The sequence below is a fragment of the Dromiciops gliroides genome, chromosome 1 (assembly GCF_019393635.1).
Source record: "Dromiciops gliroides isolate mDroGli1 chromosome 1, mDroGli1.pri, whole genome shotgun sequence".
Lineage (NCBI taxonomy): Eukaryota > Metazoa > Chordata > Mammalia > Microbiotheria > Microbiotheriidae > Dromiciops > Dromiciops gliroides.
In genome coordinates, this window is record NC_057861.1 from 679,344,674 (window position 1) to 679,370,346 (window position 25,673).

The following is a 25,673-nucleotide window of genomic DNA, read 5'->3' on the forward strand; positions in this document are numbered from 1 at the left end:
AGACTTAGTTACTCTAATCAAAACAATGATCCAAGACAATTCCAAAGGCTCTATGATAAAAAAAAAATGCTATCTTTACCAGGGTTTCTTAAACTTTTTCCATTCATTACCCTTGTCTTTCTTTTTTCCCCCCCATATAAATATTTTATTATTTTCCAGTTACATGTAGAGATAAATTTCAACATTTGTTTTTATAAGATTTCTTGTTTCAGATTTTTCTCCCTCCCTCCCCTCCCTTCCCCCCTCCCCAAGACAGCAAGTAATCTGATATAGGTTATATATGTACAATCACATTAAACATAGTTCTGCATTAGTCATGTAATGAGAGAAGAATCAGAGCAAAAAGGAAAAACCTCAAAAAAGAAAAACAACAACAAAAATAATAGAAATAGTATGGTTCGATCTGCATCCAGATTCAACAGTTCTTTTTTTTTCTGGATTTGGAGAGCATTATCCATCATGAGTCCTTTGGAACTATCTTGGACCAATGTATTGCTGAGAAGAATCAAGTCTATCACAGCTGATCAACACATAATGTTGTTGATACTGGGTACAATGTTCTCCTGGTTCTGCTCATCTCATTCATCATCATTTGATGCAAGTCCTTCCAGGTTTCTCTGAAATCCGCCTGCTCATCATTTCTCTCTCTCTCTCTCTTTCTTCCTTCCTTTCTTTCTTTTGAGGCAATTGGGGTTAAGTGACTTGCCCAGGGTCACACAGCTAGTTAAGTATCAAATGTCTGAGGCCGGATTTGAACTCAGGTCCTCCTCAATCCAGGGCCAGTGCTCCATCCACTGCACCACCTAGCTGCCCCATGCTCATCATTTCTTACAGCACAGTAGTATTCCATTACATTCATATACCACAATTTGTTCAGTCATTCCTCAATTGATGAGCATCCCCTCAATTTCCAATTCCTTGCCACCACAAAAAGAGCAGCTATAAATATTTTTGTACATGTGGGTCCTTTTCCCTTTTTTATGATCTCTTTGGGAAAAAGTCCTAATGCTGGTATTGCTGGGTCAAAGGTATGCAAAGCTTTATAGCCCTTTGGGTATAGTTCCAAACTGCTCTCCAGACACTCATTACCATTTTCAGCCAAGAAACTTTTTTGTCACACCAGTTATATAGGTATATAAAATAGGTATACATAACCTTTTACTGTTGCCAAATTTTTCACAACTCCCACATTCAGTTACATGACCCCAAATGGGGTTATGACCCACAGGTTAAGAAGCTTTGATATATACAGCTCCAGAGGAAGAACTGATGAACTCTGAGTGCAGATTGAAGCATGCTTTTTTCACTTTTTTTCCCCTTGGTTTCGTGTTTTTTTCTTTTGCAACATGGCTGATATGAAAATATGTTTTGCATAACTTCACATGTATTATTGATATGATATCATATTGCTTACCTTCTCAAAGGGGTGGGAAGGAGAACGTGAAACTCAAAATTTTTTAAATTAATGTTTAGGGGCAGTTAGGTGGTGCAGTGGATGAAGCACTGGCCCTAGATTCAAGAGGACCTGAGTTCAAATCTGGTCTCAGACTCTTGACACTTACTAGCTGTGTGACCCTTGGCAAGTCACTTAATCCTCATTGCCTCCCCCCCCCCCAAAAACAAAAACAAATAAAATTAATGTTTAAAAAATTTTAAAACATAATTGGAGAATATTACACACACACACACACACACACACACACACACATGAGTTGCCATGACCAAAAACTTTATCCTTCTGAGGCCACCATGGTGATGAGCCTATAGAGACTAAGCTGGTCCTCAGATGGACAAATCCCAGTCCATCACCAGGACCAGATGTGAAATGTTCAGCTTGGAGACCCTATCAGAACTTCCTCTCTGTTGAACATTCAGTTTCCTTCACACCACAATGAAGCAATGGAGTATACAACTTTAGTGTAGTTTTTAAAATTTCACTTTTAAAAAAACATGACAAATAAATTATCCCAAAGAAGTTTCTGCCCACCTGTCCATTCTCTTTACTTCGTTCAATTCGTTCCCTTCTTTTCTGCCTGCGTTGCCGGGAATGGAAGGGCTCAGATACAGAACTATGGGGCTGTAAGTATGGGTTGACTCTATCCTAAAAATGAAAAAAAAATTCTCATATCCATGGAATGAAATGGGACTTTAGTCTTCCAAATGGCCAAATCTTCTTAGTCCCATCCAAAAAGTGCTCCTGGGCCTTAGGAAGAACAAATTTCCCTTGACACATGCAGACATTCTGAAAATAAATGCCCTCTAGCTACCCTGGACTATGATCAAAACAATATCAGTTACCTCTACTCCAATTCAGAATTCTTTGTTTCTCTTTGCCCAATTAAAAAAAACAGATTTCTCTGGACTATCTGTTCCCTGAATACTACATTCTATCCATCTCCCACCTTTGTGCATTTGCATAGGATCTTCCTAGGAATGCGCTCCCTCTTCACTTCAACACCAGAGAATCTGGATGTTTCTTCAAGGCTTAATTCAGGTGTCTCTGATACCCTCAGCTATTAGTGCTCTCTTTCTCTTTCCTTAAATTTCCCTCACTGTGGGTGCACATGTTCTGTCACCTAATCAAATCCTTGCTCTTTGAGGAGTATCCTTAGCACTTAGCATAGTACCATCTATTGAATTTGTTGAACTTAACTGAACTCTTTGGGCTAAGAATTTTCTATAACTTCTTAATGAAAAAAGTCATTGTAAACATATGATTCAGCAAAACACCATTTGTTTCTTTTAAACTAAGAGTTTAGCTCCTGATAAAAATGAGTAATTTGGATGCAAATATATAACCTACTTTTCAATAGTTTAATTTTTTTTTTTTTTGCGGGGCAATGGGGATTAAGTGACTTGCCCAGGGTCACAAAGCTAGTAAGTGTCAAGTGTCTGAGGCCGGATTTGAACTCGGGTACTCCTGAATCCAGGGCCGGTGCTTTACCCACTGCGCCACCTAGCTGCCCCAATAATTTAATTTAATACATTAAAAAAACCCTCCTTGCAATAATTTCCATGGTACAACTTTGAGGTGTAAAAATCTCCATATATGGAGGATTAAATTTAGATAGTTACATAAAGAAGCAATGCGTATCTTATCCACAAAAAATGGAAAAGAAAATGCATTTCCCTCCCTTCTTTACAGAGTGGGGAGCTATGAATATGGAACTACATATACTATCAGACTTGATGGAGAAATGGCTTCATTTTTCTGAAATACATTTTTTCTTTTTTGTTACAAGTAAAGGTTCACTGGATAAAAGGTGAGGGAAGGTGTATCCAGAAATGAAGGTAATATGAAAACAAAATATCTCCCTAAAATTACAAATGAAAAAATATATTTAATTGAAAGATAAGAAATTAAAATAAAATAGTTATAACAAATTTACTATTGCAATGTTTGTGTTTTCTAATAACTAAGACTATGGGGCACTGATAGTTTGATCAAATTTTTTTTTGAAAAGTAAATACTTCAATAGTAACACAAGTTAAGGCTGAGATATTAAGAAAAGAATACCATTTAACCAATAGTTTTATATCTACTAGCAACTAACAAACTATAAAACTACAGGAAAAATATCTTCTATTCTTCTCCTTTGTCACTGCATTCAATATCAGGCAAAGAATATTCACAAAAGATGAAAACCTTGGGTGATTTTTATAAAACCTATAAAATGGCTTCACCAGGAATTAAATGAGATCAAGTCAGCTGATCGAATTCTAAAGAGAGAAAACATCCACAATTTATCAGCTGGACCAAGTAAGATACGTTCACTAGAAAGTTTAAAGACTTACCAGGACAACAGGAATAAATGGAGCTAAGAGCTTTTCGGTGGAGTCCAAACTATCCTGAAACAAGAAGGTCTTGTATTTTCATGAACAAACAAAACCCAGAAGAAATAATAAGCAGATTGAAACTGGTAACAAAAGTACCTCTCAAAACTAATGTGAATGTAATCTGACAGTCAAATAAGAAATAAGGATGATAACTTTAGTCCTATATTTCACTTCGCCTTCAAAGTCCTTGGTACTGTGGTAAAATATGAAAGTTTTTAACAGTCGGTTAGGATAACTGAAAGACGCCAGTTTTTCAAGGACCACCCTTTTGGGGAGGAGATGAACAGTCCGCCTGCTGCGCATGTCAGACTGCCTGCCGGGTTTTTGACTTCCGGGGTGGAGAGAACGGGAGTAGGCCTTTTTGCCTGCTTGGCGGGACTCCTGACGGCGCGGCACAGACGGTCTCTCTCTCTCCAAAGGTGGCCTTTTCAGTTTGGTGAGTTTTTATAAGGAATATAGACTAAGCCTAGACTTAAGATGATTTGTATTGTATTTCTATTTTCCTATCCTTCTAATCAACATCACCTTGTGACTACCATACAATAAAGGCTCTATCTAGAAAACCAGAAGCTTCTTCCATTTACTAGTCTGGGAGATAAATTAGGGAAAAGTTAAGTAGGGGAGATTTATGATCTAATATCCAATTTTATTCTCACAGTACCAATTTTTAAAAATCTTTTCCTCACTATTCTACTTTACCTTTCCAAGCCTTAATCCTCTGATACCTTAAGAAAACTTAATTAAACAACATAATCAATCTATTTTTGACTCTACATCTTCTCTAGAAGCTGACCAAAACTTGCCCACATGGTGGTGGAAATGCACTGAGGACCAAGAAGAAATAATGTTAAAAATTCAGAACTAGTAATGGAGTTGGCTTAGTCCTAGATAGTAATGGACTGCAAGGGAAAGAGGGAGGAAAGGATGATAGGAACAAAGAAGAGAGAGAGGAAGGGAGGATGGAAATTTCAGTAATTGTTGAGTTTCTCCCTCTTCACTATCATTAGTGGAAGTGAAAAGGATAGAGATAACTAAGCACCTCATCAGTTCAAATCCTTTGTTTTGGCTTTTATATAAAATGGCATATGGAATAGCTGATTTTCTCTTAATTTCTTTTTAAAATTGACCTAAACAAGATACTTTGTATTAGATTCAACTACTATTCCTTACTTTATTCTGAAACCAAGAGCTAACAATGGCCAAAAGCTCACCTGATCCTCTGGCTTGAGGTCTTTGTGTAAGGGCTGTAGAAGTTTCATCGTGTCATTCTCTTCATCAGGGATCTCAATAGAAGGCTTAGAGGGAGTTAGATTTTCAGGCTTTGGACTAAGTTGTTGCTTCTCTTCCTTTACTAGGGAGACATTAAATTTAGCTTCTGGCTCATCAGAAATATTAGAGTGTTTCAGTTTGTCATCTTGCAGTAAGTTGCCACTTTTTGAGTCTCTCCTTTCAGCGGCAGGTAAGATGTTAATATCCACTCTGCTGATTGTTGCTAAAGAGTCTCCAGGGCTGGACACATCATTCTTGTTGGGAGGGCTTTTAGGATGGGATGTTTCTGAGAGGCAAGCATCCGTGGGTTTATCCTGAGATAAACATGTTTCTTCAACCTGCAAACACGCTTTAAGAATTACTATGGTATGAATATCTTAAGTGTTTTAACAGTCCACATTATCTAAAGTGTTTTAAATGAATGAACTTCATCACCATGATCTCTTTTGAATGTGGTTTTAAAATGAATTAATTTTTTTACAAGACATTCTTTAGAAAAGTACAAATATTTCATATAAACTGATAGCTTTTTATAACAACCTATTATTTTAACAGTTGTTTTAAAATTTGTCTTTTTAATAGGAACATACCTCTGCAGGTGTCTTGGAATGCTTTGAGAAATATGGCTGAGAGATGATCCTTTCATTTTCTGATTCAGTTTTTACTGAAAGAACTTCAGCAGCAGGTCTGGTTTTAGGGTTACCATTTTTAATATGGCTTTTTGAAGTTCTCCTTCATAATGAGGAAATAAAGGAAATATATTAAAAAGTTGTTTCATTCAATGTGGCAAGATTAAAACATTTTTTAAGTGCCTATTAGATGCCATACCTTGTGCTAGGTGTGCTGGAGATACAAAGACAAAAAAAGGAAAAAAGTGTACTCACTGGGGCAGCTAGGTGGCACAGTGGATAGAGCACTGGCCCTGGATTCAGAAGGACCTGAGTTCAAATCCAACCTCAGACACTTGACACTTACTAGCTGTGTGACCCTGGGCAAGTCACTTAACCCCAATTACCTCGCCAAAAAAAAAAACAAACAAAAAACCAAACAAAACCCAGCAAGCTGCTTGCTTGTGGGGGCTAACTTAAAAAGAAAAAAAAAGTGTACTCACAGGGGAAAAAATGTGCATGGATCAAAAAATACAAAATAAACTAGGGGGACTGTGGGTAGAGTGTTGGACTTGGAGTCAGGAAGTCATAAGTTCAAATTTAGCCTCAGACACTTATTAGCTATATGATCCTAGGGAAGTCACTTAACTTATCTGCCTCAGTTTCCTCATCTGTAAAGTAGGGATAATAATAGCACCTATTTCCTAGTGTTGTTGGAAGGATCAAATGGGATATTTGTAAACTTCAAAGTGCTATATAAATGCTAATTATTATTAATCAAGTGAACCATAGTCCCTTCTTTTTTCAGCTCTTCCTGTTGAAAATATTTCTTTGGTTTTCCCACCTTTGTTGGGAGTCTAGATGCAGTGTGGCATAGTAAATTAAAATACTGGTCGTGAAGGCAGAAGAACTGGATGCAAATCCAGCTTCTGACCCATACTGACGAAATGAATCACTTAGTCTAAGACTTCTCTGAAGAATCAAGGACTGGCTGCAAGCTTCCTTAGAGAGGGGCGCCTACAAAGTCAAGACCACGGATCCATGACATACTGATGTACACTGGAGTCTAAAGAATAGGAATGGACCTTGCTTTTGCTATGAAGAACTGCAGGGTTCTCATTTTGGACATCACTGATTTCTGTCCAGTACTTGAGTCACAGATGTAGAACATAAAGATCAGGTTTGCTGTGAACTGTGCTCAGGCCAAGCTGCTTCCTCCCTTAAATTTCCTCATCCCCTGACTTCTAGTATATTCCTTCCTCACTGTTTGTCCTTGATCTCCAGAGCCACCCGTCCTCCCTTCCTGCCCCCATCTCTCTCACACACACACACACACACACACACACACACACACACACACACAGCTTAGACAGGATTCTTGATCGGGACTATGTTGGAAATAGAACACCTTTGAGGACCTTTCCAACTCTAAGATTCTATCATTTGGAAGAAGATTCTACAATTTGGGGTGTGGTGTGGTGGAGAACCAACAAAAGAGAGAATAAGGAAAGGCTTCCTGTAGGAGGAGGCACATGAGCTGAACCGTGAAGGGAGTTAGAGGATCCAAAAGGCAGAAGGGATGGAAGAGTATTTTAGGTATGGGGGACAGCCTGTACAAAAACACAGATGGAAGGATTGTCGTACCATACAAGGTTAAGTCAGACCAGTTTGGCTAGAATGGAGAGTATATAAAGGAGAGGGAAGATGAGAAATGTATGAAAGAGCCCACCCCCTGATCCCAGGGATCAGCTTCTAAAAGTCTGTCTCCAGTCTCTTTAAGCCTCCACAGTAGAAACAATTACAATGCTAAGAACTGCTCTGACACAGACAATATCCTAGACTTGGAGTTAGAAGGAAGGGATTCAAATTCCATTTCTTATGTTTGCTATCTGTCGAACTATGGGCAAGTCAAATCATCTCTCAAAGTCTCGGGTTCATATATTTCACGCTACAAGTTGTCTGGTTCAACCCCTGTATTTTCAGTAAAAACCATAGGCGCAGAGTAGTGAGCCATCCAATGTCATAAAGACAGGAGGCATGCCCCTCCCTTCAAAATTTAACAGCGGTTACCCTGTGAGAGAGAAACCAAAGCTATAGATCTGGGAACCGCTGTTGAGGGACAAAAGCACAAATGAGACAAAGCAGGAGCTTCCTTTTCTGAGAGATGCCTCATGGGGTCTTTCAGAGGTCAGAAAACCTTATTAGATACAAACAAATCCTATGCAGCCAAACAATTTAGTCTCTGTCTTAGCCCTTTGGGTTTTTAATTTTAACAAATACAGACAACAGTCAAAAGTTAAAAGACAAGAGAATTTAGTAACCTGGGTTATTTGCTATAAAGATTTGGCTTTAAGATGCCAACCTAGAGAAATATTAAAAATAGAGATCTTACTTTACTGCAACTATTAAACTTTTTAGCCCAGAATTTTTATGGGAAGTATCTTACGCCTTTGTAACCTCCAAAAACAAAGAAATGTGGCGTTTTATGTAGGGTTGCCTCAGTATGCTTCTCACGGAAGGTCTTTCCTCAGGTTTCTTGCTCAACATGGTTCTTATCAGTTCTGCCAGTTGTGGGCTATAGTCTTTTGGCATTGGTGGAAGCTGCAGGGAGAAACAACAGCACAAGTATGATTCAGTGTTGGATGGAAAAAAAGTAAATCATCACCAACAGGTTCCAACACAAAATTACAGCCCCCAAGCTGACCTAAACAGGGTATCTGTCTAAGGTATCAACAGCTGTTTTGGATGAACATTTACAATGTCATACTTTTTACATCTAGTCTATAAAGTTTAATAAGATAATGGGAAGAGATGGGCCAGTCATGTGGCTGGGACAAGGGATGAAAGATGGACAGTCACAGTGCTTCTCTGGTCCCTCTAGCAGGGGAGCCTTGCCCTCACCCAGCTTTGGGGCAAAGGGTGTTATGCCACTAATCATGAAATGCTATGATATTAAAAGGGCTTGCTACAGTGACATCCACATAACATATAACAACATTTTCTACAATTCTCAACTTAGGAATATACATAAGTTGTTGCAGATGATGGTTGTGGAACAAAAATAGGATCAAATCTACAAGGTGGCTTACATTCAATGGCTTTCATTTAATATCTACTTAATATCAAACTGTTTTTTATAGACTAGACCCTCCCAAAATTCCATCAATTCTATATTCTTCTTTTTTTTTTTTAACGGGGCAATGGGGTTAAGTGACTTGCCCAGGGTCACACAGCCAGTAAGTGTCAAGTGTCTCAGGCCGGATTTGAACTCAGGAACTCCTGAATCCAGGGCCAGTGCTTTATCCACTGCGCCACCTAGCCGCCCCCCAATTCTATATTCTTGCAGGGTATTGGTTTTCAAAAAGCCACCCTATAATATTTTTCTAAAGCCATTAAGCCAGCCTTGCAAACTGATACTAAAAAATATCATCAGTCCATTTCCCCCACTCTAAGCTCACCTTTCCCCAGATGAGGTGCATAATGTTTTTTCTACTCACTCAACGTAAATTAATACTTACCCTGGGGAAGTGGTTATTTTCAAAGTTGAGCTAAATAGATCTTGCTCCCAACACTAAATACAATCTGTTCTAGACTTGTTTTTACCTTTCCTTCAATAATTCGATAAACTAAAGAATTCATGTCTTTTGCATTGAAAGCATGTTTCAGTGTAGCCATTTCATAAACACAGCATCCCAAAGCCCAAACATCAGACTGGAAAAAGAAAAAAAAAGTGTCAGCATGGTTTCATTATGTAATTCTTAATTTTTATAATAAAAGATAATTTTCCCTATACAAATTCAAAGACAATGCTGTCTTTTTGTTCAATCTGGCTGTAAAAAGATGAACGATTAGAAGCAGGGTAGGTTGCCCTTCCTACCTTATAGTTGTACGGTTTGTTTGAGAATAACTCAGGACTCATGTAGTATGGTGTCCCGATGAGCGTACTGGCCATGTCATATTGATTTTCTAACACTCGGGCAATCCCCAGATCGCCTACTTTAATGATGTTTGTTCTCGTTAAGAAAACATTCTGAGTTTTCAGATCTCGGTGAAGGATATGTTTTTCATGTAAATACTGTGAAGGAGAAAGAAAACTTTATTAGTAGCACACAAAAACCCAATTTCTTTTAGATCATTGTTTTGGAGTTCCTTGGCTATAAAGACACACAAAAACTTTTCTTAGTAATAATTATTATATAAAAGACTTAATGTAGACTCTTCAAAAGTAAGAAAATTAAATCCCATACACGTTTTCCCCAAAGTTTCCACAATTTCTGTGCATTTACATGTAAGACAAGACTTCTTTTCCAGTAAGAAAGAACAATGTAATAGGTAACCTACAATGGTATTTTTTAAAGTTACCATTTTAGTTTTACACAAATCCAGTTAAAACCATTCTATTTCTTCCCACCAAAGATAGGAAATACAATTTGTATTGGGGTTGATTTAAATTTCAAGATAGAAACATAGATTTAGAGCTAAAAAGAACCAGAGGAATCATCGAGTTAATTTTTAATTTTACAAAGGAGACAACAAAAGAAAATAACTTACCCAAGGTCACATAGGTAGTAAGCAGCAGAGATGCTAAGATTTAAACCTGGGGCTTTTTCCAATCCACCAGGCTGCCTCTGTTATTTCCGTTTTATAGATCAGGAAGCTGGGGCACAGAGGTTAACTTGCCTAGGTGACATAGATAGTCAGTCAGTGTCAGAGCCACAACCAGAATTTACTGGAACCCAAGTTTCTTAATTATTGGCCCACAGTTCTTTCCATTATACTCAAGGTAGTAGAGGGCCTTAGAAAAAGAGCTGAAGTTGAAGTAAGGAAGGCCTGTGTTCCAATTCTGTTTCTGACACTTCCTATGTGACAACAGGCAAGTCACAACTTCTGAGCTTCAGTTTTCTCATCTGTAAAATAGAGGCAATAATACCTACAAGACCTCACAGGGTCAATGAGAAGCTTAAATGAAGAGTGCTTGCAAATGTGAAAGAACTATATCCATGTGAGCCTCTAATTTTGTCAGATCCCAACATCCAAAACCATTTCTTTCTCACCACTGTGAGCTGTCCCCATGCTCTCTTTGCTGTTCTCCTGTTTTCTATTAGCTATTTTTTCAGTCCTGCCATGGAAAAGATGGCTGTAGAAGAGAGATGTGGGAATCCCCAAGGTCAATCTTCAAGCAGGGTCACAGGTTCATTTCTATTTACATGGACCTTGAAAATTTAAATGGGCCATCCAAAGAAAATGTGCTCAGATCCAGAATTGTGCCTCCACAGTTAGCTCAGTTTCACATTTCCATCTATTAAATATAAACTTATTTTTCTATTTTTAAACCACTCTATCCATCTGTAAGAGGAAGTCCAGACTGTTATATTTTCATGTGTGTTAATTAGCACCCCAAACCTGGTTACCTTAAGACAAATCCTTTTTAAGGGAAGTGGCTAATTGACAGAAAATCTACTCATTATGTGGTCAGAGATTCAGTTATTTCCATCAAAGGAAATTTTATTCCTAAGATGAATAAAGAACTGTGTCTAAAATCTCTCCCTCATATTATCTTCTGTGATCTGAGAAGTTACAACAACTATAAATATGTTCAGATATAAATACCACTGGGGTAGAAATGCAAAAAGAGTTTACTATGGTAAAAATGACATTTAATATATCTAGTATTACTGTAAAAAATAAAAAGTTCTTTTAAGTGCTAAAATACCCTTTATTTTAAAGGGTGAAGATATTTCTAAAACATAGTATACATATTTCCAAAGTAATAGAGATATTTTCCTACCTCCATAAATGAACTGCATTAAATATTAACAATCATTTCTTCATGCCTGATATTATCATTAGGAACACTGATTACAGCATCATGTATTACTATCCAGGGGCCACATAAAATAGCCTGAGATTAGTAGAGTTTTTAAATATAGGGGACAGCTGGGGGACACAGTGCATATAGTACTGAGCCTGGAGTCAGGAAGACCTGAGTTCAAATCCAAACTCACTCACTAGCTTGTGACCTTGGGCAAGTCACTTCACCTCTGCCTGCCTCAGTGTCTTCAACTGTAAATTGGGAATTAATATCACCTACTTCCCAGGGCTGTAGTGAGGATCAGGTGAGAAAGTATTTCTAAAGTGCTTACCCTAGTTCACTGCTGTTGCTTTGAAAATGCTAGCTGGTATTTTGTTTGTTTGTTTTTTGTTTTGGTGGGGCAATGAGGGTTAAGTGACCTGCCCAAGGTCACACAGCTAGTAAGTGTCAAGTGTCTGAGGCTGGATTTGAACTCAGGTCCTCCTGAATCCAGGGCTGGTGCTTTATCCACTGCGCCATCTAGCTGCCCCCTAGCTGGTATTATTTTATCTCTTCTTTTTATAATTCTTATCTCCTTTCTAGCTGTCAGCTGCTATTTCCACCTAATGTTCAGTGTGCCTGTCTCTAGCAGCCTTCTTCCACCAACTTCCTAAGTTTCTGCCTCTAATCTTTTATACAGTGGGAAATCAGAAAACCACATGTTACTAAAATTGTGTCTAAATTAAGAATCAATAGGTTCTGAGGGTTGATATCTAGTCTGACACCTCATCTCCTTCAGCACACAAGGCAGGGCTCTGCATGAGGCAGGAACTCAAAAAGTGTTCCTTTCATTGAATTTTTTACTAACTCTTTGCTTCTTGGCAGTATTCCCAAAAGCTGATATTGCTGTATAGGAGCATTACACATGTGTTGCTGTATTTAGAAGGATAGCTCCCAAAACAAGAATCAGGTAGTTCCCCTATATTTCCTTTGAAACCAAGCACCCTATGGGTTCAATAATTTGTGGCTCAAGAAGTGCTGTTTTGGAGTGGGGCAAAGAATTTAAAAGGCTGTACTTTAACTGCAGGATAAACAATTGTTTATGCCATTATTACAAATATCCTTGTTTACAATATAAAACTTTAACTGGTCTTCCATGGATAGTTGACAAAATTGCAATTCAGCTGAAAGCTTCCATAAAAAGTCATTTGAAACTCCAAGGTCACAAAGATGGACCCAGAAGACAAGATGCTGCCACACTGGTTAATACCTGCAGGGCCATAGCGATCTGAACAAACCACTCCACCACCTGGTTCTCAGGTAGAAGTTTGCCCTTCTGTTCTTTGAGTTTTCGATAGAGATCCCCTCCTTCACAGAAACCCATAACTATGTAGAGCAGGCCATCTTCTCCTTCCCAAGACTCTCGATAAGTAACAATGTTGGGGTGCTTCAGCTGAGACAAAAGCTGGGCCTCTTGCTCAGCCGCTTTCCGCTCTCGGCTGGAGGCATTTCGGAGGTTTAGTTTCTTGATGACATACTGCAAAGAAAACACACTTTTACACAAATGTATACATGTACACACAGACATACCATTTCTAATCCTCATAAGTGTTTGTAGGATGCTAAAATGGATTCCTATAAAACCTAGCTTCTAAAACAATTTCATTGTAAAAATAAACTGCAACAAGGAGACTAATTCATATAGTACATCTCAGGTGGAGAAAATGTACATGTATTAAGCAATAATGACAGTGAGAAAACTGTTATATTAAAGACAGCAGAGCTGTCTCCATCACAGCTCCATCACAATGTATAGTATATTATTCTCCTTTCTGAAAAGTGAACTTCCACCCAAGGCATCTTCACATGTCCTGCAATATCACGGAGGCGATCTTGGGTTCTTGAAAGCCTAGTCCTCAACTCTTTATTAGCGCAGCTAGGTGGCGCAGTGGCTGCAGCAATGAGCCTGGGAGTCAGGAAGACTCCTCTTCCTGGGTTCAAATCCAGCCTCAGACACTTACTAGCTGGGTGACCCCGGGGCAAGTCACTTCACCCTGTTTACCTCAGTTTCCTCATCTGTAAAATGAGCTGAAGGAAATGGCAAATCGCTCCAGTACCTTTGCCAAGAAAACCCCAAATGGGGTCATGAAGAGTCGAATAGGACTGAAAGACTGAACAACTCTACCTCTGCACCTCAATCTGCCACATCCTCAGATAAACAGATACAAGGCCCAAGGTCTCCATCAATCCTTCTAACTGGGACTCTCACCAAGATCCCTCCTTTCTTCATCCTCCACTTGTCCTAAAACTCACTGCTTAAGCATCTCCACCACTTCTCCCAAGTTGGCTTCTATCCCTTCCTTCATTACCCTTCTCCACCCAACTGTCCCCATTCAGAGCCCCCATTCCACATCCTTCACACATACCCCTCACACCCCCTACACCCCCCCCTCATCTCTGACCCTTCTGCTGAATTTCACTTTGGGTTCCCTTCCTCCTCCCCCTCACCCATTCCATAAGGCTAGGACTAATAATGATAACAACTGGAATAGCACTTTATCTATCATCTCACTAATCCACAACAACACTATGAGGTAGCTGGTATTACAGAGAAGGAAAATGAGGTTGAGATAAGTGACTTGTCCAGGGTCACACAACTGTTTGTTACCCTCTGAGGCAAGATTTGGTTTCAGGTTTTCCTGACTCCAAGTCCAGTGCTCTATGTACCATCTTGAGCCCCTAATCCCTGGCCCCTTACAATGACTCTACCAGGCGGTTCACTGCCCTCTCGGGGGGCCAAATACCCCCCAGCCCAGCCTCTTGTGCTCATCTTTCCAAACCCTTCATTCCCAGCCAAGCTTCTCACTCTCCTGGACTACCTTCTTCTCCTCGTCCAATCCAACCCAATGTGCACTTATTAAGGCCTACTATGAGTAAGAAACTGTGCCAGGAACTGGGGGTACAAAAAAGGCAGAGGAGAACATTCCCTTTCCTCTTACACTCTACGTTATACATGATCATCATACATGAGGAAGAGGGAGTGTCACTAGCATCCCCAAGAGGTCTTTCCAAAAAAAGGCCAGGCCCTGAGTCTGGAACCCTGTTTCCCTCCCCACCCTCTGCCCTCCCTTCCCCTTCTCTCCTCCTCTCCCCTTTCTCCCCTCCCTCTCTCCCACCTCGCTCCCCCCCCCCCCCGCGGGTCACCTGCTTGCTGTCCTGCCGGTGCCGGACGAGCGTCACCTCCCCGTAGCTGCCCTTGCCCACAGCCCGCAGGAAGCAGTAGGCGGCCAGGGGCATGGTCTCCGCGGGCGGCGGCGGTGGTAGCGGCGTCTGGGGGCCGAAGCGCCGCTCATTCCCCGGCAGGCAGGAGCGGCGGGAAGCCTAGGCGCTCATTCACGGGGCGGTGGAGGCGGCTGGGCCTAACGGGAGCTGGGCGGCCGAAGCCAAGCCGACGCCGCTACCGCTGCCATAGCGATCCCTGCTCCGCCACTGCGCATGCTCCGGAGGACCAATCATCGACGACACCCGGGCCTTCTTCCCGCCGGTGGCCAGAGCGTCTCCTGGGCTCGTTGGCCCGAGTGCGGTTGGACACTACCTCTTTTTGGAGGTTCGGAGGCTGCACTTATAGATAAAAGTGATGACAAGGGTTTTAACGTCAGCTGGCGCTCCGTCTTACTGAAAAAGCAGAGAAGCCGGTATTAAAAAACGACGTCCCAGGATCCAACCAGGGGGACCCTCATTGATTCTAACCGAGACTGAAGGAGTAATGGGGGCGGGGGGAGGGGAGGGGGAGAAGAGCAGCACCTAGTACGGTCAGGCCTCGCCTCCAGACCCCTCGAGGGCCAATTCCACATGAACCCCTCCCCCCAACATGGTCGTCATCTCCCACTTGCTACAGGAATCCTTTCCCAAAGCCTCCGAATACTGTGGATTGGCTCCATTTTAGCCTGGCTAATAGCTTGTTAGTCTGTAGTCCGCATGTTGGCACCATTAGACTGTGAGCTCCTGGAGGGCAGGCACTCATCTTGTGCCTTTTCATGTATCCTCAGTGCTTAGCCTGGCATATAGTAAGGTTCTTAATAAATGCTTATTGACATTGCTTGACTGCCCTCTCGGCTTCTCATTCCTGGCTGCTAGTGCCTTTACCCTTGTTAGGGTATATTGTCTTTGCTTTTTATGGTTTATTTAAACCTATTTATCTGTTATGGGCCTGGGTACCTCATTTGAATGGCCCTGGGTACCGCAGAAGTTTTCTGGGGTAAATCAAAAGAACCTTTTTGAGAAACTAAACCAAAGGACAGACACACCTAAAGAGATAAGTGGGCACAGGATCGGGACTGAGTTAGCTCCAGGACCCCCACCCTTCATTCCAGTCTCCCCCACCCCTGGGGAGATAAGATTAGGTGTGGCTGCTGCCTTTGTGGCTAGAGGAGGACAGAGATGGCTTGAGAGATCCAGAGCCACCCCTCACCCAACTTCCCCCAGCCACCACTAGTGGGGAATGGTCCTCCCCCAATTAAGGAACTTTCCACAGTCAGATGATGACCCCATTGGACCACCACCATCTATCTTCTATAAGAGTATCTGGGGGCAGCTAGGTTGCACAGTGGATAAAGCACTGGCCCTGGAGTCAGGCAGACCTGAGTTCGAACCAGGCCTCAGACACTTGACACTTACTAGCTGTGTGACCCTGGGCAAGTCACTTAACCCCCATGGCCCTGCAAAACAAACAAACAAACAAAGAGTATCTGTCCTCTCCTGATCAAGGAGAAAGGTATCTCAGAGCCATGCCTCATTGCCATGCCTTCTCCCCATGAGAAATCCAAGGATTTCTCTCTTAGTTTCCTTTCCCTAGCACCCTAATTAAACCATTATTTTATTCTAATTAGATTTGTGTGCAAGAGGGTGTAATTCTTTAAAGAGGAATTCCTAAGAACCCCTACCCCCACCCCAAACCCCCACTCTAATTTCCCCCATAACATATCTATCTATCTATCTATCTATCTATCTATCTATCTATCTATCTATCTATCTATCTATCTATCTATCCACTTACTTACCTCTCTACCTATCTATCTCATACATATACATAAATACCCAAACAAATATAACATACATATTAAATTTTGTACCATGTTCTTTGTTTCTCTCCTCTCCCCCCCCCCCATTAGACTATAAACCACTTGAGGGCAGAGACTATGCTACTTTTGTCTTTATATCCCCAGAGGTTACTTCAGTGTCAGGCTAAATGATTGCTTGAAAGAAATCCCACACATTAAAACCCTACAAAACTGATTTCTGTCTAGGAGGTACAGAAGAACTCTTAAGGATGAAATGCTGAAAGCACAAAGAAACAATTCTGAGGAGGGAAAAGGGGGAGTTGTCTGAAGAGACCTGTGTGAACTCACCATACCATTGTAAAACCGAGGCAAAGCTCTCTAAAATGGAATATAGATCTCATTCCTCAAATGGGAAGACAGGAAAACACAAAGACCAGTTCTTGAGATTTAAATCCCCTTCTCTCCAAAAGGGAAGGAAAACCAGAAAGTCAATGCCTGTAAAATTAAAGAAAGGTTTTTATTAAGCAGGGAAGAAAAATTTAACATGATCATGGGTACTATCTAGCCTGTGCTGAATAGGACACCAGGTAGTAGATTGTATGAGTTTATATACATTTTAAACAAAGGCACTTAAGAAATTTTGGAGGGAAAGGTGGACTTAGTCAGTGGATTCCAGTCTTAAGAGGAGGGGAGAAGTGAGGAATTCCATGGGTCAAGGAAGTGGCTTTTGATACACAAATTGGAAAGCATCCTTGATGATAAGCAGTTCACAGGGATGCCTATCAGTTGGGGAATAGCTGAACAAATTGTGGTATGATGCTCTCAGAAAAACCTGGAAAGACTTAACATGAGCTGATGCAAAGTGAAATGTACTGTGTACAAAGTAACACAATATTGTAAGATGATCAGCTAAGAATGACTATTCTCAACAATACAATGAACCAAGAAAACTCAGGATGAAAAACATGACAACTCAAGAACTTATGATGAAAAATGTTATCTATCCACAGAGAAAGAACTGATGGTGTCTGAATACAGATTGATGCATAATTTTTTTTTACTTTATTTTTCTTCAGGTTTTTTTTGTCTGCTTCCTTTAACAACCTAATATGGAAATGTTTTGCATGACCACACATGTATTACTTATATTTAATTGCATGCCCTCTTAAAGGAGGGGGGAGTAGGGAGGGAGGAAGAAAGAGAATTTGGAACACAAAAATTTTTAAATGGATGTTAAAATTGTTTTTACATGCAATTGGGGGAAAATAAAATGCTAAGGAAAAATAAGCAGTTCACAGTTGAAGGCTTGATTAGGAGATGTCTTGATAAGGAGATCTCTCAAAAAACAGGATAATTCTGAGAGTCCCATAACCAAAGTTGGGAGCGAGCTGAAGACAATAAGACCATAATCGGGATATGTTCATCATTTCATAACTCGAAATCAGGTAAGAAAGGAATATCTCCTGAAGGTCCATAAACCATCAACCCCAAATAGTTCAGGATCTGCTTCAATGCTGGTATGAGCTTAATAGGCTTCAGAGTTCAGAGTTCCCCAGCTAGGTTGACTTTGGTCACTGCAAAGGATTGTTGGTGTGTTAGCCAGTGCAGCCAGTCCTCTTAAGTGGTTCTCATTACCTGGATAACAGGGAGAGTCAAGCAAATCAAGATATCTATTTTAGATTTTTTTACAAAAAGGTATGTACAGAAAATGGAAGCAAAGGAAGACACTAGGGTGGATACGAAAGTATGGTAGTACAGTAAAGGTAGTGTCAGGGGCTGCTCAAATTCAGATACCTGCCCTGTGAGGAGAGTTTAATAGTAGAGGGGAAAGGTCTAGGTTCTACTTTATGGTTTTGTCTCTTGGTACTTCTTCTTGGTCCTAGAACTCCTCAGCTTGATCTAAGAACCCTGCCATCTCTCTTCTTGGGAGTAGGTCCAGGAACTCTCATCATTCCACTGCTGCTTTCAGTTGCTGCCATTTCTCAGGCCAAGAAATGGGTCTCTCCTGGAGCCACATGCCCTCCACCCCAACTATTTTACAGCAGTGCTTTGCTAATATATTACTTTCTCTTCATGGTAGCTGTCTCTAGGATTGAAAGATTCTGCCTCCAGCACCTCTACACCCTTTATCTCTAGGGCTCAAGGCCTCCCTGGGAAGGGCTATGCAGTAAACCAGAGTCTACTCTGAACTAATCCCCCTTTTTTTCAGTCTTAGTCTTTGACTAAGCTCTCTGATTCTTTAATTTCTGGTCTCTGTTCTCCCCATCCCTAACAAAGATCTCATGTTATTAAGACTGGCTTGGCACTCAGAAAACCTGAGTTCAAATATTTATTCTTTTTTTTTTTTTTTTTGGTAAGGCAATTGGGGTTAAGTGACTTACCCAGGATCACACAGTTAGTAAGTGTTAAGTGTCTGAGGCCGGATTTGAACTCAGGTCCTCCTGAATCCAGGGCCGGTGCTCTATCCACTGTGCCACCTAGCTGCCCCGCCTACTATTTATTCTTAACCACACTAGACCTGTTTCCTCATTTGTAAAATGAAATGGTTAGATTGGTTAGCTTGCAAGGACTTTTCCAACTCTATGATCCTATGGTATTCCCCTCTACATATGTAACATTTTGATACTGAGATCTCTATGAGCACCATTGGGACCCACCATTTGGTCTAAATTGACCAACTTTAGAATTCTAGGTTCTCAGAATCAGAAGGGATCTCAGTACTCCTTAGTCCAATCTTCATCTGAAGCAGACAGCCCTTTTATAACAGTCCAAACAAAATTTCTTCACTGAATTAAGTTGTTTTTTGATTTTGAATGCTCAGAACTACTTGACTTATTGTTTGACTGCCATTTTGATGTAGCCTTAATGAACCCTGCACAATGTGCTTTTCTGGTCTTAGTTCATACTCTTCATGTATTTTATAGTCTATAGTCCAGCAAAAATAGACTACTCTCAGTCCCTCATTATGCCCTCTTCTGTCTGTCTTTGCTCTCACTATCTACTTGAAATCTTTGTTTCCAGGGTTCAACTCAGATTTTATGTCTTTCCTTGAATGGAAAGTGAAAGCAATCTTTCCTTCTTCAGATTTCTCATAGCACTTTACTGAATCCCTGTTCTTACTTACCTTACTCTTCCTTATGTCATAGTTATGTGAATTTCCCCTTCCCCTTCACCATTTCCTATTAGCTGTAAAGTTTGCAAGAACATTTAGAGAATACAGTGTGTGTTACATCTACCTTTACCTCTAACAACTGGAATGACATCTTACATATAGGAGGTGATGCTTAAATATTTGTTGAAAAGTCATCCCATTTTACTTTTGAAGGTTATAGTAGGCACTATAAAGATAATTAATTGCAAATTCATTGATTCAGCACTCACCTTTAGCATTCATGTAGCCTGGGGTGCTTGGATTTACTCAAAAGTCATTTTGACTTATTACTCCAAATGCCTATTTCTATTACCAGTAGGAGTCAATTGGGAGGGGGCAGCTAGGTGGCACAGAGGATAAAGCACTGGCCCGGGATTCAGGAGGACCTGAGTTCAAATCCAGCCTCACACACTTGACCCTTACTAGCTGTGTGACCCTGGGCAAGTCACTTAACCCCCATTGTCCTGCAAAAAAACCAACAACAATTGATAAAAGCAATTTATAACAGAGTCAATTGGGAGAGTGAATTCAAGCTCACAGGGGCACTCCCGGAAATGTAATCCCCTATTATTGGTTTTAGAAACTAAGCTGAAAGCAGAATTCTCTGTCAGTGGCCCTGTGTCCCATAAAATTGTTGCTCTCCTTAGTAACATCTTGAGATTTTTGCTGTCTTGCAAAAAACAAAAATAAAAAACTGAGATGGACAAAGGAATCAAAGAAACTTTTAAAAATCTTAAAATGAATTTGATTATTTTGATATTACCTACATTTTACAGTGTATCCATCTTCCTTCCCACCCTCTTCCAATCATTACTTATAATGAAGAATAAATATGAGAGAGGAAAGTCTCGGTATCACTAAAAAACATATCAAAAAGTCTGATATTATATAGTGTTTCACACTCATAGACCCCCACATCAAGAAAGAGGTATCTTCCCATATCTCTTCTTCAGGGCCAAATTTGATCATTATAATTGCAAATATTAAGTTTCAACAGACATTTTTATATACAAATATTTTTTTAAAATTCATCTCATTCAGCACATGTAGGATACCTAGTTTGGCCCACCAAACTCAAGCAATCCACCAGCTTCAGGCTCTCCAACAGTTGGGATTAGAGTTGTGCACCACTATGCCTGGTCAAAACAAGCTATTTTAATTAATTATATGGGAAATTTTTATATCCCAGAAAGAGAATCTGAGTAAGGCACTGATGTTGTTTGTCTTTGTTCTCAAAGAGGACCATGGCATTGGGAGGTGATGTCATGGCTTGCAGTGAATCAGATTTAAGTGAGAGCCTCACTCTCTCCTCTAGAGCCATCTGGGTTCAGTGACAAGATACACATCATGATATACTAGAGATGGCCCTGGATGTTTGAGGCTATTGGGGTTAAGTGACTTGCCCAGGGTCACACAGCTAGTGTCAAGTGTCTGAGGCTGGATTTGAACTCTGGTCCTCCTCACTCCAGGGCCAGTTCTATATCGACTGTGCCACTTAGCAGCCCACAGGGTATGGCATTAATCATTTTTTCAATCAAAAAGCATTCATCATATGTTTATTTATCAAATCAATAAACATTTATTAAGCAACTGCTATGTACCAGGCATTGTACTAAACACTGTGCTTAGTACACTGATGCAAAACTCTCAAGGAACTCATTGAAATACTGGGAACTGGGACTAAATTCAAATAAGCCATGTCAGCACCCGCTCATACACACACTCAAACTAATTCAAGTCTCAGCAAGCCATCTGGTGGCTTGTGCAGGGATTGCACTCGGAGTGGCTATACCAGCCCTGCTCCTGGAAGATAAGTGGGTATTACTATTGCTCTTTACTTACTTGTCTTTTTCTCTGTGTTAATGCAGAGCAGATGTCACTGTTGAAAGGAGAAACCCCTGAGCTACACAGTCATTCAACAAACATTTATAAAGCATATCCTATATATATATACACCCTGAGCTGGAGGAGGTACAAAAATCACATGAAAAATGTACAACCTCATTCGTAATATAAAGACGTGCAACTTAAACCAACTTTGAAGTACCATTACGCATGTATTAGCAAAACTCAGTGTTGGCCGGCTAGTGGGGGTACAGGGTCATTTATTCATCGTTGATTTCACCAGTTGGCAACATTGAGCAAGGGCTATAGAACTTCTTGGAAAAAAAGATTTTGGGGGTGGGGCGCAAAGGAGGACTCTTTGATCACCTATTGGGAATATAACCCAAAGAAATATGCTAAAAGAAAAGTAATTTCTACCAAAGATGTTCTTAGCAGCTCTATGGCAATGATTCCAAAGCAAAAGATGATATATTGACATGGAGTACTATAAAGCTCTTAAAAATGAAAATTCTATGGACCATGTTGAAAAAAAGTAGGACTTAGGATAGATTAAATATAGTACTATGACAACTGAGTAAAAGTATCTCTCTATATATACATTAACTAAGATTAGAAGAAAATGAGGAGAAATACAAATAATTTAATCTTTTCCCTGTAAAATTGCTTTAATTTTTATGTATATATATATATTTTTTTAAAAATAGGCTATCTCTCTATGTCTTCTCCTTTCCTTTCTTGTTTTCTTTCCTGAACCATTGTAACACCCTTCTAATTGACCTTCTTACCTCTAGACTCTCTCCTTCCAAACCCTCCTTCGAGAGTAATTTTCCTAATGACTGCCCTGATTATATTTCCCTGTTCAGAAACCTTCTTCATTTACTCCCCATTACCTGAGTAGATGGACAAAGATATTAAATACACTTAAAAAATCTTCAAATAAAACCCCTATGATTTAGCCACAACCCATTATCTTCAGTGACATTTCCTGCTGCTTCTTTCCATCTATCCTGCTCTCTAGTCAGATTGGACCTATTCACTCTTTCCTGAACATACTTCATGGTTTCACCTATTTGTCTTAGCTCATCATCTTCTGTCTGAAATGCCCTTTTTTGGAGTCCCCTAGCCTCTCTAATAGCATTATTGCCTCCTTGGTTTCAACCACTATAAATCTCTTAACATCCTCAAATCACTTTAATTTTTTTTGATAGCTGTTAGCTCATATTGAACCTGTGACAAAATTTAAAACCCCAAGTCTTTTTTCATATGAACTGCTATTAAGCTAGGTCTTCTGAACTTGTTCAGATGATTTTTTTAAACCTAAGTGTAGGATTTTCATTATTGTACTAGGGGAGTTTTTCAGTCAACCTGATAACTTTACTATGTGGTGAGACTTTTAGTGGGACTTTTGAAAGTGTCTCCCTATGGATGATTCAGAAATGCCCAATGGCACCTTTTTCAGAGGGCAAATAACATCTCCTGGTAGTGGTTCAGTAACCAAGGCTGCCCCAAACATGAATAGTGGGCTTTGGAGTCACTCCCTGGTACCTCCTGGAGGTTGTATTTGTCTGATAGGGGCTGCCCCTGGGATGAATTGTTTGGCTCAAACTCTTAGAATGGACTTTCTTGAGAAGCACCCTTTGACCTCCCCTATTAAAAAGGACTTGATAACCTATTTTTTCTCCACCTTTTTCCCTTTCCACCTTTCAGGTGATATCCTGAGGACTCAGAAGTTGATGGGGTAGGTTCCCCTCTTTGCACTCCAGGACTATAAATGAACTTTGGAAAACCATATGACTGAGGCAGGTATGTACTCATCTATGAAGTCAGGATAATGTTGTTCCTTCTAGTTGGGGTGGGGTCAGGGATTTCTTAGGCAGCGTGGTCCTAGAAATTAACCTTATATCAAGAGAAAGGCAGCTCCAGCTTCGGGAATCCATGATCTCAATGGTACTTCAAGGTTTTAGAGTCTTAGAATCTAGCCTTCTATCTGAGCCATTTGCCTCTTAGAAAGAAATGAAAATTGTACATGTGGAATCCAGTGCTTCATGAAGTAGCAACAAGGGGCCAAAAGCCAAAGCTTGGAAGTTCCTGGACTTTGCACTCTACTATTACAATGAGTTATTCTGACAACTTAGATCTAATGAAAAAGTGAGTTGCTTATTATCTATCAGGTCCAAAGTACGTTATCCTTTTGGGGAGAGTCTAAAGCACAGCATGGTACTACAAATATAGGAGGGACTACATTGGACCCTATGGGAAAGAGGGACTCCCTAAAATTTTGGAAGTTGCTTCATTGCCAACCCCAAATTTAGTCCCCTTATGAGGGAAGTTAAAACCAAAGGGTAGCACTGAGTGAGAACTTTAGGACAGTCACAGAAAAGTGGGACCCACTGGAAAGGAAAGAGAATTGTGCTGATTTTTGTGAGCTATTATGAGTTCCTTTGTGTGTCTTCTATATTTGTGTATATGAGTATTTTGAATTTTCTACTTTCTCTGTGGGGTAAATAAATGCTATCCTGTACTGTACCTGGTCCTATTTGTTACCTTGAGTAGTTGTATGAGATTGGTAAGAGAGTTTTGTCTATACCTGTTATGTAGACATGAGTTATATTCAGTGATTTTCCACAGTAAAGCCTGGGTGGGTGTAATGATAAGTTAAAGAAAGAGTGACTTTTTGGACATAACCCCCGTTATCAAACTGAATCCATTTAAACACAAAATAGAAAATTCTGGATTAGGAGTTAAACTAGCATCTTAAAATCATAGAATTTTAGAGTTAGGAATTTAAACATCCTTTAGTCAAAACCTCTTGTACAATTGAGAAAACTTTCTCAAGGAGGTTAAATGACTTGCTCAAGATATGCAACAATTGGGGGCAACTAGGTGGCACAGTGGATAAAGCACCAGCCCTGGATTCAGGAGTTCCTGAGTTCAAATCTGGCCTCAGACACTTGACACTTGCTAGCTGTGTGACCCTGGGCAAGTCACTTAACCCCCAATGGCCCCCCCCCAAAAAAGATATGCAATGATTAAATTTCATCCTTATTCTGATTTTGTATTCTGATATATTAGCCATCCCTTCCAGTATTTTTTCACCCACAAATTCAATTAGCATATCCTTATTAAAATTATCAATTAAAAATATTAAATGGAATAGGGCCAAGAACAGAGCCCTGTGGAACACTAGATAATTGATTGGATTTATAATCCAATCAAAGCATCAATGAATCTATTTAATTGTACATTAATCCAGTTTAGCTTTCTCTATCTTGTTCATAAAGATATGGGAAAAATGAGGCAGCTAGGTGGCACAGTAGATAGAGCACTGGCCCTGGATTCAGGAGAACCTTAGTTCAAATCCAGCCTCAGACACTTGCCACTTACTAGCTGTGTGACCCTAGACAAGTCACTTAACCCTCATTGTCCTACACACACACACACACACACACACACACACACACACACACACATATGTAAAAACCCCTTAAATACCAGGCACATACTATCAATAAAGCAGAATTGTATTGTTGGAAAGATCATTGACAAGTTTGAGAATCCAAAGAGTCAGAATTGAGTCCTGGGTCTAAACAAGTCATTAACTCCTTTGAGTGAAGAGTAATACTAATGCTTGCAGGTGCAGGGGAAGAGGGGACCTTCCTGGGTAAAGACCAGAGCAATGACCACACCTCTCCTCAGATCACACCACCTTGAAGACACTGAAAATTTATACATCCCTAAAACTAGCCTTGAAAATAGCATGAAAAAGCCTGAATCTTGGGACAGTGCCTCCTCCCCCTCAGGTGAGTAGAGCCTAACTTTAACATAGTTCAAAGTCAAGAAATCAGTTAGAAAAATGATCAAATAGAAAAAAAAGAACTTGACCATAAAAAGCTAAAAAGGAAGACCAAGATACCAACTCAGAAGAAGACAACAATGTGAAAATGGTCTCAAAGAAAAATGCTAATTGGATACAAACCCAACTAGAATTTATAAAAGTATTGAAAAACACACAGAGATAAACATGGTAGAGGAACAATTCTATAAAGAAATGAGAGTGATGTAAGAAAATTATGAAAAGAGAATTAACAGCTTGGTAAAAGAGGCACAAAAAA

General features: G+C 40.0%; 1 protein-coding gene across 5 annotated transcripts in view; it reads right to left on the minus strand.

The window, feature by feature from the left end:
• NEK4 (NIMA related kinase 4) overlaps window positions 1-14,976 on the minus strand; it is a 34,524-nt gene extending 19,548 nt beyond the window's left edge. The window contains exons 1-9 of one of the 5 annotated variants that reach the window (XM_043976630.1): window positions 14,710-14,975; window positions 12,776-13,042; window positions 9,592-9,789; window positions 9,318-9,425; window positions 8,161-8,315; window positions 5,697-5,838; window positions 5,049-5,444; window positions 3,796-3,864; window positions 1,988-2,101 (exon numbers count right to left, since the gene is read on the minus strand). In XM_043976630.1, the coding sequence (XP_043832565.1) occupies window positions 1,988-2,101; window positions 3,796-3,864; window positions 5,049-5,444; window positions 5,697-5,838; window positions 8,161-8,315; window positions 9,318-9,425; window positions 9,592-9,789; window positions 12,776-13,042; window positions 14,710-14,802 (1,542 nt within the window). In that variant the 5' untranslated portion in view covers window positions 14,803-14,975. The other 4 variants (XM_043976631.1, XM_043976633.1, XM_043976632.1 and 1 more) reach the window with 4 other exon arrangements.
• Between the last annotated feature and the right edge of the window lie 10,697 nt (window positions 14,977-25,673).